The sequence below is a fragment of the Cebus imitator genome, unplaced genomic scaffold (genome assembly GCF_001604975.1).
Source record: "Cebus imitator isolate Cc_AM_T3 unplaced genomic scaffold, Cebus_imitator-1.0 Scaffold19, whole genome shotgun sequence".
NCBI lineage: Eukaryota > Metazoa > Chordata > Mammalia > Primates > Cebidae > Cebus > Cebus imitator.
The window spans coordinates 8,372,870-8,387,576 of record NW_016107334.1 but is presented as its reverse complement, the minus strand read 5'-3'; the positions used below and the strand labels follow the sequence as shown (position 1 = coordinate 8,387,576).

General features: G+C 47.0%; 1 protein-coding gene across 2 annotated transcripts in view; it reads left to right on the top strand.

Annotated features, from left to right (window-relative positions):
* FAM169B (family with sequence similarity 169 member B) overlaps nt 1–14,707 on the top strand; it is an 87,171-nt gene that overhangs the window by 22,205 nt on the left and 50,259 nt on the right. For both annotated transcript variants that reach the window (XM_017518425.2, XM_017518419.2), the window contains exons 2-3: nt 6,333–6,463; nt 10,812–10,911. In XM_017518425.2, coding sequence (XP_017373914.1) covers nt 6,333–6,463; nt 10,812–10,911 — 231 coding nt within the window. The remainder of the gene's footprint in view (nt 1–6,332; nt 6,464–10,811; nt 10,912–14,707) is intronic.

The following is a 14,707-nucleotide window of genomic DNA, read 5'->3' as shown; positions in this document are numbered from 1 at the left end:
AAAAAAAAAAAAAAATAATGAGCCTGTATGAGAAAAATTACCTTTGTTAAAATGAAAAGATTTTCCTAACCTTTGTGGGTAAGGCAGTCTTTGGAGAGAATATTTTGCAAGTGATACTAAATCAATGATTTTTGCAGAATATTGATCCCTTACAAGGTCTTCATTAGTTGTCATAGCAGTTTACATAGGAAGGACCAAAAGGGGCTAGGGAGGGCCATAGACTTTGGGCCTCGCTGGACCAATCAGCAGTGACTGACACAGCGTGGTGGTGGCTGATGGGACAGGCAGTGGCTAGGGGAGTGAATCACGCTATTGATGCAACTGTGAGAACTCAAGCTTTGATACAAAGATTCTGAATGATTTTAAATATTTTCCCTAAAAACACTTTAAGACATACCATCATTTTTGTTTTGAAGGTAACTATGCCAACCTATGCTTAAAGGGAATTCTTAAATTTGGGGTTTGCTGGAGGGTTTCAATTTCTTTACAGTCTGCAGTGAATTATCGTCTTGACTGTGTGCCTTTTTCATAAAAGCATTTTACATTGTACTGAAAAGATTACATTCTTTTGGCTTTGGAAAAATATTTCCTGTTCAGTTGAAGCCATTAAAGCCTCTTAGCATTTCACATCTGGAAGCCTGTGCCTCCTGTCACCAGCAGAGTGAGTGTGGCGGCCTGGCTGGGCCCCCAGCCCCTGGACTTGTTTACTTCCTAAGCCTCAGCCTTGCGGGCTTCTGGGGAGTGAGGGGGTTCTGAGCGGGGGAGAGGAGCTTCCTTCCTCCCAGGGCAGGGCAGGATGGGGTGTGTGTGTGTGTGTGTGTGTGTGTGTGTGTGTGTGTGTTTATTCTTCCTGGGTTGGTGATGGAGGGGGCCTCCTCTTGGGTAATGAGTGGGGGTTTCTTTCTCCTGGGCTGGGGAGAGAATCTTTCCTCCTAGTGAATGTTGCATCCCCCCTCCTCCCTGCCTGTCTTAAGCAGCTCCTATTTTCATTCCCACCCAGTTTTCCAGAAAGCCAATCCAAACATCCGTGGAAGCGGGAAGTATCCCTCAGGGAAGAAAACGAATTTGAACAAAAATGCTGGGCAGCCTGGGGCCTTTGTGTGGGTTGGAGCTGCAGGCCTCAATTTGGCGCCCCTTGTCCCTGTCTCCCAGGCTGGGTTGAGGGAAGGCCTGGGAGAGGTGGCCCTGGTGCCTGCTCTGTGGCTCTCCTTCCTGGGGACACAGGGGACTACGTCCTGCTTTCAATCTTTAAAAGGGAAACAAGCCTCTGTGTGCCACGTGACTTTATGAGCATTAAGCGCTCCCCCAGTTTGCTGTGGTCTGGGAGGGTTAATTTATGTGGCCTCGGGGACCCTGCTCTCCAGAGGTGGACCTGATGCTGCACCCATTCTCAGGATCATGGAGCTGGGCTGTGTCTGCTGATCCTGGTGGCTTCAGTGCTGAGAACATTCCCTGTCCCTGTGGCCTTTTGGGTGGCCAGCCACTAAAGCTCTGGGGCAGAGGGTATCCTGGGGTACAGCCCACTGAGTTCTTTGAGGGAGTCCAACAGGCCCCGAAGCATAACTTACTGGGGAAGCGATTTCGTGGTGTGGAAGGAGCAAAAGATTCATTGCATTTCTCCTGATCACATGTTACCAGAAATGATGCCAGGCAATCCTGGGCCGCCTGCAGGAATAAGGCAGGAGCTTCTCTGGGTCCCTGAGCAGCCAGGCCTCAGGCCTGATGGTCTTGGGTGAGGTGCCCCCTCCCTGCAAACCCAAATGACCACAGTGTCTTTGCACCCCCCTGGTAGGTGAATTCACAAGGGGCCAAGGTCAGCATCTTCATGGGGCTGGTTAATCATGCTCTTCTGTTGAACTTGCATCCTCGCTGCAAGAGACGGGTGGTCCAGATCTGACAAACGTCTTTCCCAGAACACAGGGCCAGCAACAGAGAGTGACAATCAAAGCCAGATCTCCACTTGCCCCTTAACACTGGAGTTTCTGGGTGTGTTTTGAGAGTTAGCTATTGAAGTTGGTTTTGTGGGAGGAGCATGCGGTATGCATGTGGGCCCCAAGGTGGAAGCAACCCTCTCTCCACCTTGTTTTTCTTTTTCTTTTTTTTTTTTTTTTAAGACGGAATCTTACTCTGTGGCTGAGGCTGGAGTACAGTGACATGATCTCGGCTCACTGCAACCTCCACCTCCCAGGTTCAAGTGGTTCTCCTGCGTCAGCCTCCCGAGTAGCTGGTATTACAGGCACCATACCCAGCTAATTTTTGTATTTTTAGTAGAGACGAGCTTCACCATGTTGGTCAGGCTGGTCTCGAACTCCTGACCTCGTGAACTGCCCGCCTCTGTTTCCCAAAGTGCTGGGATTACTGGTGTGAGCCACTGCAACCGGCCTGTTTTTCTGAATTTCTTTGAACATTCAGTGAATCTTTTTTAGACTGTGGGAAGCCACTTGCCCAACTAGTTGAAACGAATAGCAGTTTGAACAGAGAGCTCAGTTGAACAACCACCCAAATGGACTAAGTGCTTCGGATGGGAAAAGGATGGGAAGGGGTCTTCATAGTGGGCTGGGGAGGGCGGGGGAGCTGTGTGGTACTCCGCATGCCCCAGCTCCTTTCATTGTTGTGAGTTGTGGGGGGTGACTGCTCTGAGACAGAGTTGAGGTGTGAGTTAGGGGGTCCTGCAGGACAGAGGATGTGGCCCACATATGCTTATCCTATCTTAGACAGAACACAGGACTCAGTGTTCCCCAGAGTCCTTGCCCTTCTGTTTTGGGGCTCCAGAAAGGCTTCAGGAGTGATGGGTGCATTTGAGATGGGTCTCGAGGATGGACAGGCAGAGAGAGCCCTGCAGCGGGGCCATAAGGCACCCTGAGTGTTACAGGGGAGGGACCTTGGATTTATTTATTTATTTATTTTTGAGACAGCTTCACTCTTGTAACCCAGGCTAGAGTGCAGTGGTGCAATCTCAACTCACTGTACCCTCTGCCTCCCAGGCTCAAGCGATTCTCCTGCCTCAGCCTCCTGAATAGCTGGGACTACAGGCGCGCACCACCATGCCTGGCTAATTTTTGTATTTTTAGTACAGGCGGGGTTTCACAACGTTGGCCAGGCTGGTCTCGAACTCCTGACCTCTGGCGATCCTCCTTCACAAAGTTCTGGGATTACAGGTGTGAGCCACTGTGCCTGGCCTGACCTGGTACTTTTTTTTTTGAGACGGAGTTTCGTTCTTGTTACCCAGGCTGGAGTGCAATGGCGCGATCTCGGCTCACCGCAACCTCCGCCTCCTGGGTTCAGGCAATTCTTCTGCCTCAGCCTCCTAAGTAGCTGGGATTACAGGCACACGCCACCATGCCCAGCTGATTTTTTGTATTTTTAGTAGAGATGGGGTTTCACCATGTTGACCAGGATGGTCTTGATCTCTTGACCTCGTGATCCACCCGCCTCGGCCTCCCAAAGTGCTGGGATTACAGGTGTGAGCCACTGCGCCTGGCCCCTGGTACTTTTAAATGGCATTTGAACTTGGTAAAGGGAACTGTTTTAATTGGGTCAGTAGCACAATCTGATTGTTTTACACTGATTTTGAAATCAGACCTGGGCTCATGACCCAGTGTTGCCCTTGCTGGCCAGGCATTATCGTCTAGATGCCTCAGTTTCCTCTTCTGTAAATGAGGTAAGCAGGATTCCGTGAGATCATGGATGTGGAGCTCTCGGCATCTTGTTGGCAACTGGAGCCCAAAAAACATCAGCTGCTTTTGTTATTTTAATTGGTGATGGGGGAGGGCAGATGGATGGATGGACGGATGGCTGCCTGGATGGATGGAGCAGGTAGTTGTTAGGAGATGCTGAGGGGCTGGCGCAGTGGCTCACGTTCGTAACCCCAGCACTTTGGGAGGCTGAAGTCGGTGGATCACTTGATTTCAGGAGTATGAGGCCAGCCTGGCGTGGCCAACATGGTAAAACCCTGTCTTTACAAAAAACAAAAGCAAAAAACCACCACCAACAACAACAGATATTGTCTGGGCATGGTGGCTTGTGCCTGTAGCCCCAGCTGCTCAGGGGGCTGAGGTGGGAGGAGCCCTGGAGCCTGGGAAGTTGAGGCTGTGGTGAGCTGAAATCGTACCACTGCACTCCAGCCTGGGTGACAGAGTAAGACCCTGTCTCAAAAAAAAAAAAAAAGAGAAAGAAAAAAAGATGCTGAGGCTCTGAGCTAAGGGATGAATGTCAGTGCGATAGAGAGGCGATGCAGGCTCTGTTTGGTCTTTATGGCAGATCTGAGTGGTCCCTGAGTAAGGAACTAGGGTGCCATTGTGGATCCATCTGGCTCCCAAGCTGTGCACTGGGGGCCAGTCAGAAGTAGGGAAGGCCTGTAGGTTCAGTTCAGGCCAGGGGGCTGGAAGAATGTGAAAATGTGTTTACTCAGCTATTTATTTACCACTCTGCATGCCCATGATGTTTTCACCCTGGAAAGTGAGGGACAAGGAGGCTGGGCTTCTACAGAGGCTGTGTCCTGGTCCACAGAAGCTCTTAACATCCTCCAAAGTTAGGAGCCTTCCCCTCCAGGAACTACTCCCAGCAGTGAGATTCTTCCTAGGCATACTTGGTGGACTGAAGACTTGCCACTTTTTGCAGTCTTTGATTCCAGAAAAGTGATTGGCAGGGGGAACGGCGCTTCAGAAATAAGCGGGGGAAGCTGATTTTCCACAAGGGGCTCGATGTGGGCGTTTACGTCCAGGCTTATCTTAGAGGAGGAGGAGGAGGAGGAGGAGGAGGAAGAGGAGGCAGTTGCTGCAGCAACCTCCTTCCCCTATGGGATGCTCAAGAGGTGAATCGGAGGCTGAGGTGGGGTCCACAGATTGGGGATACAGCCCCATCCCCACTTGGGGACATGCCAGCTAGAATTGTTGGTCACTGCAGAGTGGGAAACTGATTGCTGCTTCTCAGCTGAAATTGGATGCTATCAATTTTGTTTGAGCTGGCTGGGTGCAGTGGCTCCTGCCTGTAATCCCTGCACTTTGGGATTCTGAGGCAGGTGGATCACTTGAGATTAGGAGTTCAAGACCAGCCTGGCCAACATGGTGAAACCCCGGCTCTACTAAAAATACAAAATCTAGCCAGCCATGGTGGTGCACACCTGTAGTCCCGGCTACTTGGGAGGCTGAGGCACGAGAGTCACTTGAACCCTGGAGGCCGAGGTTGAAGTAACCGAGATCACACCACTGCACTCCAGCCTGGGCGACCGAGCAAGACTCTTGTCTCAAAAAAAAAAAAAAAATGTCTGAGTATTCAAGGATATAATTTTTCCCCAAAAGTAAGGTAAAGAGTAAGAGTAAAGAGATGCAGAGGAAGAGTTGAAGAATAACCAGCACATTAATATGTATGCTCGCCCATCTGTGTATGGATGTGTAGTTTTAGAATTCATACTAGCAGTGTTCTTACAGAGTCTTACAAAGAGTAGCCCAATTAAAGCAGAAGAATTGGCACAATCTCATGAACCTTCATGGCCAATGTAAGCTAGCAAAATAATAACTCAAGCTGGATTTTGACAAAGTTATCAAGTTCTATACTGCTAGTCTCATGCTCAGGGTTCCAACGTGTCTACATTGGCTCTCGGCTGACTCTACAGCTGTCTAAGGGGGCTCTCACTTCATCTCCTTGGGGTTGAGGCCAACCCTGCCATCAGGAATGTCCACTATGTTCTTTGGTACCTTCTGCTGTGCTGCTGTTTTTTTTAAGTTTTTAAAAAGATAGGTGAGCCAGACATGTTGCAATGTGCCTATAGTAATGTGCCTATAGTCCCAGCTACTTCAGAGGCTGGGGTGAGACGATCACTTGAGCCTAGGAGTTCAAGTCCAGCCTGGGCAACATAGCCAGATCCTATCTCTAAAAAAATAAAAATTAAAAAAAATAGGTGAACATGGCTGGGCATGGTGGTTCAAGCCTGTAATCCCAGCACTTGGGAGGCCAAGGTGGGTGGATCACTTGAGGTCAGGAGTTAGAGACCAGCCTGACCAACATGCTGAAACCCTGTCTCCACTGAAAATACAAAAATTAGCCCGGCGTGGTGGTGCACGCCTGTTGTCCCAGCTACTCGGGAGGCTGAGGCGGGAGAATTGCATGAACCCAGGAGGTGGGGACTGCAGTGAGCTGAGATCATGCCACTGCACTCCAGCCTGGGTGACAGAGTGAGACTGCACCTCCAAAAAAAAAAAAAAGAAAAAAATAGGTGAACATAATTTTTTAAGCAAGCGTTCACTTTTTAAACAACTTCTCAAGAAATAAGTTACTTTCATTTCACAAAAGAGTTAAACTAGCATCCCTTCTTGCCTCTTTGACGCCAGCAGGTGTGTACCCAGTAGATGTTTTGGATGATGACCCTGATGCGCATCGGAAAGCGGCCCTGGCTTGCTACGCCTCACTTGGGGAAGGAGCTGGGGCCTCGTCCGAGGTTTTCTGTCTTCCCACTGGGGAGCAGGTAAGTGTGATCTTCCTTGGCAAAGAGCTCTGTAAAATCTAATTTACAGAGTAGAATGTTATTGAAAGAATATGATAGATGAAAAGAAAGCCCTTCTGGAGAGAATATTAGAGTAAGCACATCCTGAGAAGAAGAATGAATCATGCATGGGGATTCTGGAGTCCAGAACTGCCAGGCAGTGAGCCAGACAGCCTGTGTGAATGTCTACTGCTCACTTACTAGCCGTGTGACTTTGAGCAAGTATCTTAATCCCTCTGGCCTTGGTAGTGTCATCTCTAGACCTGGGACAATAACAATACATACCCTATAGTGTTGTTATGAGATACTGTGTGTGTTGCCCAGCCCCCTCAGTTTCCCCATTTGTAAATGAGAGGATTAGTTGGTCTTCAGTTTCCAAGGTTTGATTCAGTCCCAAAACTTTGTGATTTGGAATGAAGTGATACCAATTTTGATTTTTAGCACTGATAAAATTCTATGCATTGTGAGTAGGGACTGGAAAGAAAGAGAGAGAAATGAAAACCATTTGTTAGAACAGTAAGATTGTGGGTGAAATATTAAAATTGTGTTACTTTTTTTTGTTTGTTTTTGAGACAGAGTCTCACTCTGTTGCCCAGGCTGGAGTGCAGTGACGTGACCTTGGCTCACTGCAACCTCTGCCTCCCGGGTTCAAGTGATTCTCTTGCCTCAGCCTCCTGAGTAGCTGGGATTAAAGGTGTAGGTGTATGCTGCCACACCCAGCTAATTTTTGTATTTTGAGTAGAGACAGGACTTCATCATGTTGGGCAGGCTGGTCTCGAACTGCTGACCTTGTGATCTACCTGCCTTGGTTTCCCAAAGTGCTGGGATTATAGGCGTGAGCCATGCGCCCGGAGAGAATTGTGTTACTTTTAAGATCATTATTTCCCTCCCTGCAGTAAGTAAAGAGTATATGTAAATCTTGGGTAACACCTACGTCAGTGCCCCCCCCCTTTCTTTTTTCAGATTTGAGGCTGATCTGTTGAAAGAGACAGTCTTCTTGTTTTATATGGATACAATTTCACTCCTACCAGATACTGTTACCTGGGGGGCAAAGCTGCTTAAGAAAGACAGGGTTTTATTTCATTGCACTGAAGTTGTTCCTGAGGCAATGAGAACAATGACTTGTACAGTTAATTGTATGGCTTCCTTGAGATTTTGGAGATACTAGCTCGCAGTCACTCCCAGAAGAATCCAGCGCTCATTGGTGATCAAAAGCCTCCACTTTTTTGATCTGCAGAGGGAGGTCCTGGTCCTCACACGCTCCTAGCGCCCCCTAGTGGCCGTTAAGCAAAAAAGGCAAATGCTAGTTCAAGGCTAGGGTCTTAATGAGCCAGGATGGTGAGGGGCAGGGTGGCATGGAGTGTGGGGGTGCTAGGTCATCTCAGAAGTGGGTAGAATAACAAGAGTTAGCCCTGAAGTACATTAGGAGGCAGTTTCTATCATCTGCTTTTATTTCACATGTATTTGTGGATTACATTACTTTCACCCCACCCCAATATGTAGTATGCTCAGTGAGTGAAGAATTTTAGTGTTATTAGCGAAAACATAAGACAGCTACTAAAATTAAGTTGTTTTAATGTGATAGAAATGTGAAATGACTATATACCTATCTGCTTTTTCACTTTCTAAAAAAAGAAAGTTTCAGCTGGGCGTGGGGGGCTTACACCTGTAATCCCAGCACTTTGGGAGGCCAACGTGGGCAGATCACCTGAGGCCAGGAGTTCAAGACCAGCCTGGCCAATATGGTGAAACCCTGTATCTAATAAAAATACAAAACAAATTAGCAAGATGTGGTGGCGGGCGCCTGTAATCCCAGCTACTTGGGAGACTGAGGCAGGAGAATCTCTTGAACCCGGGAGGCAGAGATTGCAGTGAGCTGAGATCATGCCACTGCACTCCAGCCTGGATGACAGAGCAAGACTCTGTCTCAAAAAGAAAAAAAGAAATGGGACCTGTCTTCTGCCATTTAGGATGTTGAAATAGTCTAATTTGGAATGATATTGGACCTCCTTATTACTTTTCTAAGGTTTAACTCTTCTTTTTGAATGCAAAGAAGTTTTTTGAAACAAAAAGATAAAGAAGTGGTTTGAGGATATGTCATGTCATTTCACTTTGGTCCTAAAAATATTTCCTTTTGACAATTAACTCCTTTTTCAGTCTTGAAATTGTCCTGTCACATTGAAAATACAATAATATTAATACTTGTCAATTTTTCTGATTATAAAACAGTACATGCTCATTGTTTAATATTTAGGAACTGTTACAGAGGATAGAGAAAATAAAATCACCCATAGTTAACTGCTGTGAACATTTTAATGTGTTTGCTTTTGGCTTTTGTATTTTTGCAATTCCTAAGAAATAGGTGAGATCACTTTCTGAATACAATGTGGTTTGTAATAAGCATCTTTCTTTTTCTTTTTCTTTCTTTCCTTTTTTTTTTTTGAGACAGGGTCTCTCTGTTGTCCAGCCTGGAGTACAGTGGTGTGATTACGGCTCACTGCAGCCTCTACCTCTCAGGCTCCAAGTGATCCTCCCACCTCAGCCTCCCAAGTAATTGGTACTCCAGGCATGTGTCACCACATCAGCTAATATTTTATTTCTTGTAGAGATAGGGTCTCACTATGTTGCCCAAGCTGTTTTCAAAGTCTTGGGCTCAAGTGATCACTGAGGCCTCCCAAAGTGTTGGGATTATAGGCATGAGTTATTGCACTCAACTATCTTTCCATGTTGATCCAATGCTTGGTAAATGTTGGGTTTAATGGCCTGTAACAGCTAGCTTGTGGATGAACCATGTTGCACACAAACTCTTTGGGAGGGCCAGCTTGGGAACTCTTCATTAAAGTGATGCCAAAGACTGAGAAGCACCAAGACATTTATAAGGTGCAGGATTTGTTAAGAAATTGTTGTCTGAAACTGTGGAGGCCTGCTATCAACTTTTAACAAGCAGCCTGCCTGCCTAGCTTAGCCAACATGTTCTTTTGTAATTTTCTTATACCGTCCTTGGTTTTCTTTTCTTTTCTTTCCTTTTTCTGAGATGGAGTCTTGCTCTGTCACCAGGCTGGAGTGCAGTGGTGTGATCTTGGCTCACTGCAGCCTCCTCCTCCCAGGATCAAGCAATTCTCCTGCCTCAGCCTCCCAAGTAGCTGGGACTACAGGTGAACATCACCACGCCCAGCTAATTTTTGTATTTTTAGTAGAGACGGGTTTCACCATGTTGGCTGGGATGGTCTCCATCTCTTGACCTCATGATCCACCTGCCTCGGCCTCCCAAAGTGTTGGGGTTACAGGCGTGAGCCACCGCACCTGACCTGTCCTTGGTTTTCAGAACAGACTTGGTACCAGAGCACATTGACCTTTTTGTCTGATGACCACAAAGGGGGCTTTGGATCTAGGTAATTGAGAGAAGGCTCTCGGGCATCTCAGTATTAGAGATACTGGTTCCTCTCTCATATAACAAACAGGTGCCCAGAGTTGAGCTTTTCTGTCCCAGGGCTGACAGGGAGCCTGGACTGGGCCTGTAGGGACCAAAGAACGTGTGCATTTCTCTTTCTTTTCTTTTCTTTCGAGACAGGGTCTCACTCTGTTGCCCAGTGCAGTGGTGCAATCTTGGCTCACTGCAACCTCTGCTTCCCAGGCTCAAGCGATTCTCCTGCCTCAGCCTCCCGAGTAGCTGGGATTATAGGCACATGCCACTACCACCTGGCTAATTTTTGTATTTGTAATAGAGATGGGGTTTCACTATGTTGGCCAAGCTGGTCTTGAACTCCTGACCTCAAGTGATCCAACCGCCTTGCCTCCCAAAGTGCTGGGATTACAGGCATGAGCCACTGCGCCCAGCCAAAGGTGTGCATTTCTTGAGACTGCTTGCTGGACTGAGCCAGGGCATCCCGAGTGGCATCCCGGTGGAGGCAGGCATGTCCCAGGCTGTGTCCATATAGTGGCCTCCGGGGCCCTGGGAGAAGAGCTGGACCCAAGGTGGGCGGATTGGGATCCAGAAGGTGGTAGGAAGTGTTTGGAAGGGAGAGCTGAAGGTCGATTGGCCAACAAGTAGCAGCCTAGGTCGATATGTGTGGCTAGATGGACATGTGGACGTGGGGAAGAAAAGATGCGCTGGGCGGGAAATGAGAGAAGAACTTTTTGAAATTCCCTGTGTGTTTAGCTCAGCATGGGTAAGGTTTCCATTCTTGTGGTGCCTGTGTTCTGTCAAATTAAGCCCATGTTCTGTGCAACAGAGTTCTTTCAATGCACACTGTGCTAATTAATGTTAAGTAACTTCCCATGCCCATATTATGATGAAATAACAAAATAGTCATTTTGTGATTTTTTTCAGGTGAAACTTGAAGCTTCATCTGTTTACTTTTGCACTGTGCACCGTGATGAACCTCAACACAAGATACTGGTTTTGGTTAATCCCCAGGACACAAAAACAGGTTGGTGGTTATTAATGGATTTTAAAAACAGGCATCTTGACTTCAGCATATACAATGGATGGAATCAAATCCCCAGGAGATGATGGTTGTGCTCATAGGCCAAACTTGGAAGAACATGAAAGCAGAACTGATTTATTTTCAGCTTTTAGGGATCCAACAGTGCATTCGTATTTCTGTTTATTCAATATATAAATATATATATATTTTAGACAGTCTTGCTCTGTTGCCCAGGTTGGAGTGCAATGGTGTGATCTCGGCTCACTGCAACCTCTGCCTCCTGGGTTCAAGCAATTCTCCTACCTCAGCTTCCTGAGTAGCTGGGATTACAGGCACATGCCACTACCACCTGGCTAATTTTTGTATTTGTAGTAGAGATGGGGTTTCACTATGTTGGTCAGGCTGGTCTTGAACTCCTGACCTGAAATGATCCTCCTTGCCTTGGTCTCTCAAAGTGCTGGGATTACAAGTGTGAGCCACCTCATCTGGCCTATATATTGATTTTGTATTAAAGACACAAGAACTGCCTCTTGCCCACAGCGGCCATCCTTGGAGCTGCTTTTGAGGGTGATGTTTGCTGTTCTTATGAGCAACACTGCACAGAATTGGAAGCACTGGGTAGGGTCCTTTTGTTGGAGTGTCACCATGGCCCTGTGCAGCCAGGGGACCATTCTCATCCCCCACATTCAGACAAGGACATGAGGTCTCTGAATGGTCGAGTAACTGGCCTAAGACAACACAGCTAGGGCCTGGTAGGGTTTTTTTGCAAGGTGATGATTGGGTGGGGTTTTGTCTCTGGTGGTGAAGTTCATCTGTAACTCATTCATTCTTCCTCTGTGTATGGAAAGACCATTTGTGGCTGGCTTTCAGATCCTCAGAGTGAGTCCTTTGGAGAAGAGGCACCACAAGCCTCCACGGCATCTGGGGCAGGGTCCTGGGGGCCATTGGCAGTGGGCAGTGTGAGGTGGGGTGCAGCCCGTCCATGCTTCCTAAGAAAAGGTGAAGCAACCCATTTCAGTGAGGGATCTCAATTTAATTTGAATCCTATGCACACATTTTCTCCTCTATTCTACCTGTATTTTTTCTTGTATTTTGTAGATCTCTTACAATGACTGTGTATTGCTTTCCTAATAAGAAATAATAATAATACATCTTAATTGGTGACATGGCTTGGCTGTGTCCCTACCCAAATCTCATCTTGAATAATTCCCAGGTGTTGTGGGAAGGACCTGGTAGGAGATAATTGAATCATGAGGGGAGTTTCCCCCATACTGTTCTCGTGGTAGTGAATAGGTCTTACAGATCTGATGGTTTTATTTTTTTATTTTTTGGGGGGCGTGGAGTTTCACTCTTGTCACCCAGGCTGGAGTGCAGTGGCACTATCTTGGCTCCCTGCAACCTCCACCTCCCAGATTCAAGCGATTCTCCTGTCTCAGCCTCCCGAGTAGCTGGCATTACAGGTGCGTGCCACCATGCTCAGCTAATTTTTTCCTTTTTAGTAGGTACGGGGTTTCACCTTGTTGGCAAGGCTGGTCTTGATTTCCTGACCTTAGGTTATCCACCTGCCTCGGCCTCCCAAAGTGCTGGGATGACAGGCGTGAGCCACCACTCCTGGCTGATCTGATGGTTTTATTGGCTTTTGGTTGGCTCTCATTCTCTCTTGCCTGCTGCCATGTAAGACTTGCCTTTTGCCTTTTACTGTGATTGTGAGGCCTCCCAAGCCACGTGGAACTGCGAATCCATTAAACCTCTTTTTCTGTGCAAATTACCCTGTCTCAGGTAGGTCTTTATCAGCAGCGTGAAAATGGACTAATACTATTGGTCAGCTCTCCTTCGATGATGTGGTGTCTGGTGAAGTTTGTGGTTATGGGCCTTTTACTATATCTGCAAAGGGGAGGAGGGGGAGCTCATTCACCTTCCATCTTCCTTAGAAATAGACTTTTCCTATCACCCGCATGTCTGTCTGGGACCTGTACTCAGAGGATGCCCCGCTTGGTGCGCTTGGCAAAGCTCAAGGTGAGGTCTCTGGGGCAGGCTATTTTGCAACGTCCTCAAGGCCTCTGTCTCTGCTGAATGTGAAAGTCGAGTGTGCTTAGCTAGCTGTGTGGGAGTTTTCAGCGTGCTAGCAAAGCCTCCTCGTTGCTTCAGGGCTGGAGGCAGCTGAGATGTGTGTGAGCGCTTTCTGTCAAGTTTCAAGGTGTCTCCTACCTCTGTCTGGTGGAGCCTTGGCTGTTGTGAGCGAAGAGGCTGTGAGAACCTCAGGCCTTTGATCTTACCTTGGATCTGTGACTCCACCACCAAGTCGCTGAAAGTTAACAAGATGTACCCACATGAACCCTTCAGTGCACAGATTGTCAAAAACTCTAAGAATATTGTTTGCCCATTTTAAGAAAATGCTCACAAATCAGCTGCCCCACTACCCCCTTTTTAGGCATTTAACAATATTCTGGTTATAGGTCTTTAACTACAATTTGCATAATGTAAACATATGACTGACTCTTATAAATCTGTTTCTCATTTGTATTGGACTTAATTTTTTTTTTTTGTTTTCAAGAATGTACTATAATAAATATTCATAAACTCCAAGACATCTCACTATGGACCCTTCGTTATATATAATAGCACTTTAAATAACATTTCGAAATGTTTTCCTACTGCTGTGGGCTCAGTTGTGTTGGCTGTGATTTTGCATGGTTTCAAAAACAGCACTCAGGTGTTCCTGGAGCCCCATGCTCTTTAATCTGGGATTTGGAAGCACACATGAGTTCTTTCCCAAACACATCACACACTTCCAGAGCATGTCTTGTGGCTTGAAGCATGTGGACTGTACAACAGCCGATGGTATCAGGGACCCTCTTCACAGCTTTGACAAATGTGTCACCTCGCCTCTTTGCTTAGCTGTGACCGTGGAGAATGCTATCGCTGCTTCCTTTGTCACTTTCTTGGAGAAGTTCTATTTGTGAAGGCCGTGCATGTTTGTTTGTTTCAATGGAAGATGAAGGAATCAGAAGCTGTTTGGTCAGCCCTGGGTATGAGTGAATTATTGATAAGGTGGTTGAATCCATCACAGTAACTTCCAATAACTCCGCAAGCAAATGAAAAACATCCTGGAATTGTGAATTCCCCGGTGGCAAGTGGTCATCGTTTGTGGCCGTCTGCCATCACGATGTAAGTAGTGACGCTTTCCACGTTTCCCCTTTAAGAAACTGTGACAGCACTTTCCATAGATCAGGGCTGAGAAGCAGGTGCCCTTGTCCCCGTGGCTCCTGGGGTGCTCTTTCTGGATGCTTCTCTGGACAGAGGCTGGTTTATGTCCTTTTACGGGACATGGCTGAAGGCTGCCAGGAACCTCCTTTCCTAGGTTGCTTCTGTGCCTGCCAAGGGCTCCAGCTTTCACTTATGCCTCCTTATTTGTTACTTCATTTCCCCTTGTTTTGTTATTCTCATTTGCTATTAATGGATCTCAAATGTTTACAAAGATGAAAAAACTTTTCTCATCAAAAAACTTGTGGCCTTTTTCTGATCTTCGGTGTAAAATCAAAACCACTCCTCCTAGCCTTCCAGATTGACATCAGATGATGACCTTCAGCTTCTCCGTTTCTTCCTGTGTCCGGCGCAGCGTAATAGGATGAATGTGAATTTTGGTGCCAGATGGAACTGACTTGGAATCCTGGCTCTGCCAACTGATTGGCAGAGGGATAAGTTATTTAACCTCTTTGAGCATCAGTTTTATTGTTGGCACAATGGGAACAGCTTCCCTACTTCACAAGACAGGTGTGAGAATGAAATGATTTATGGC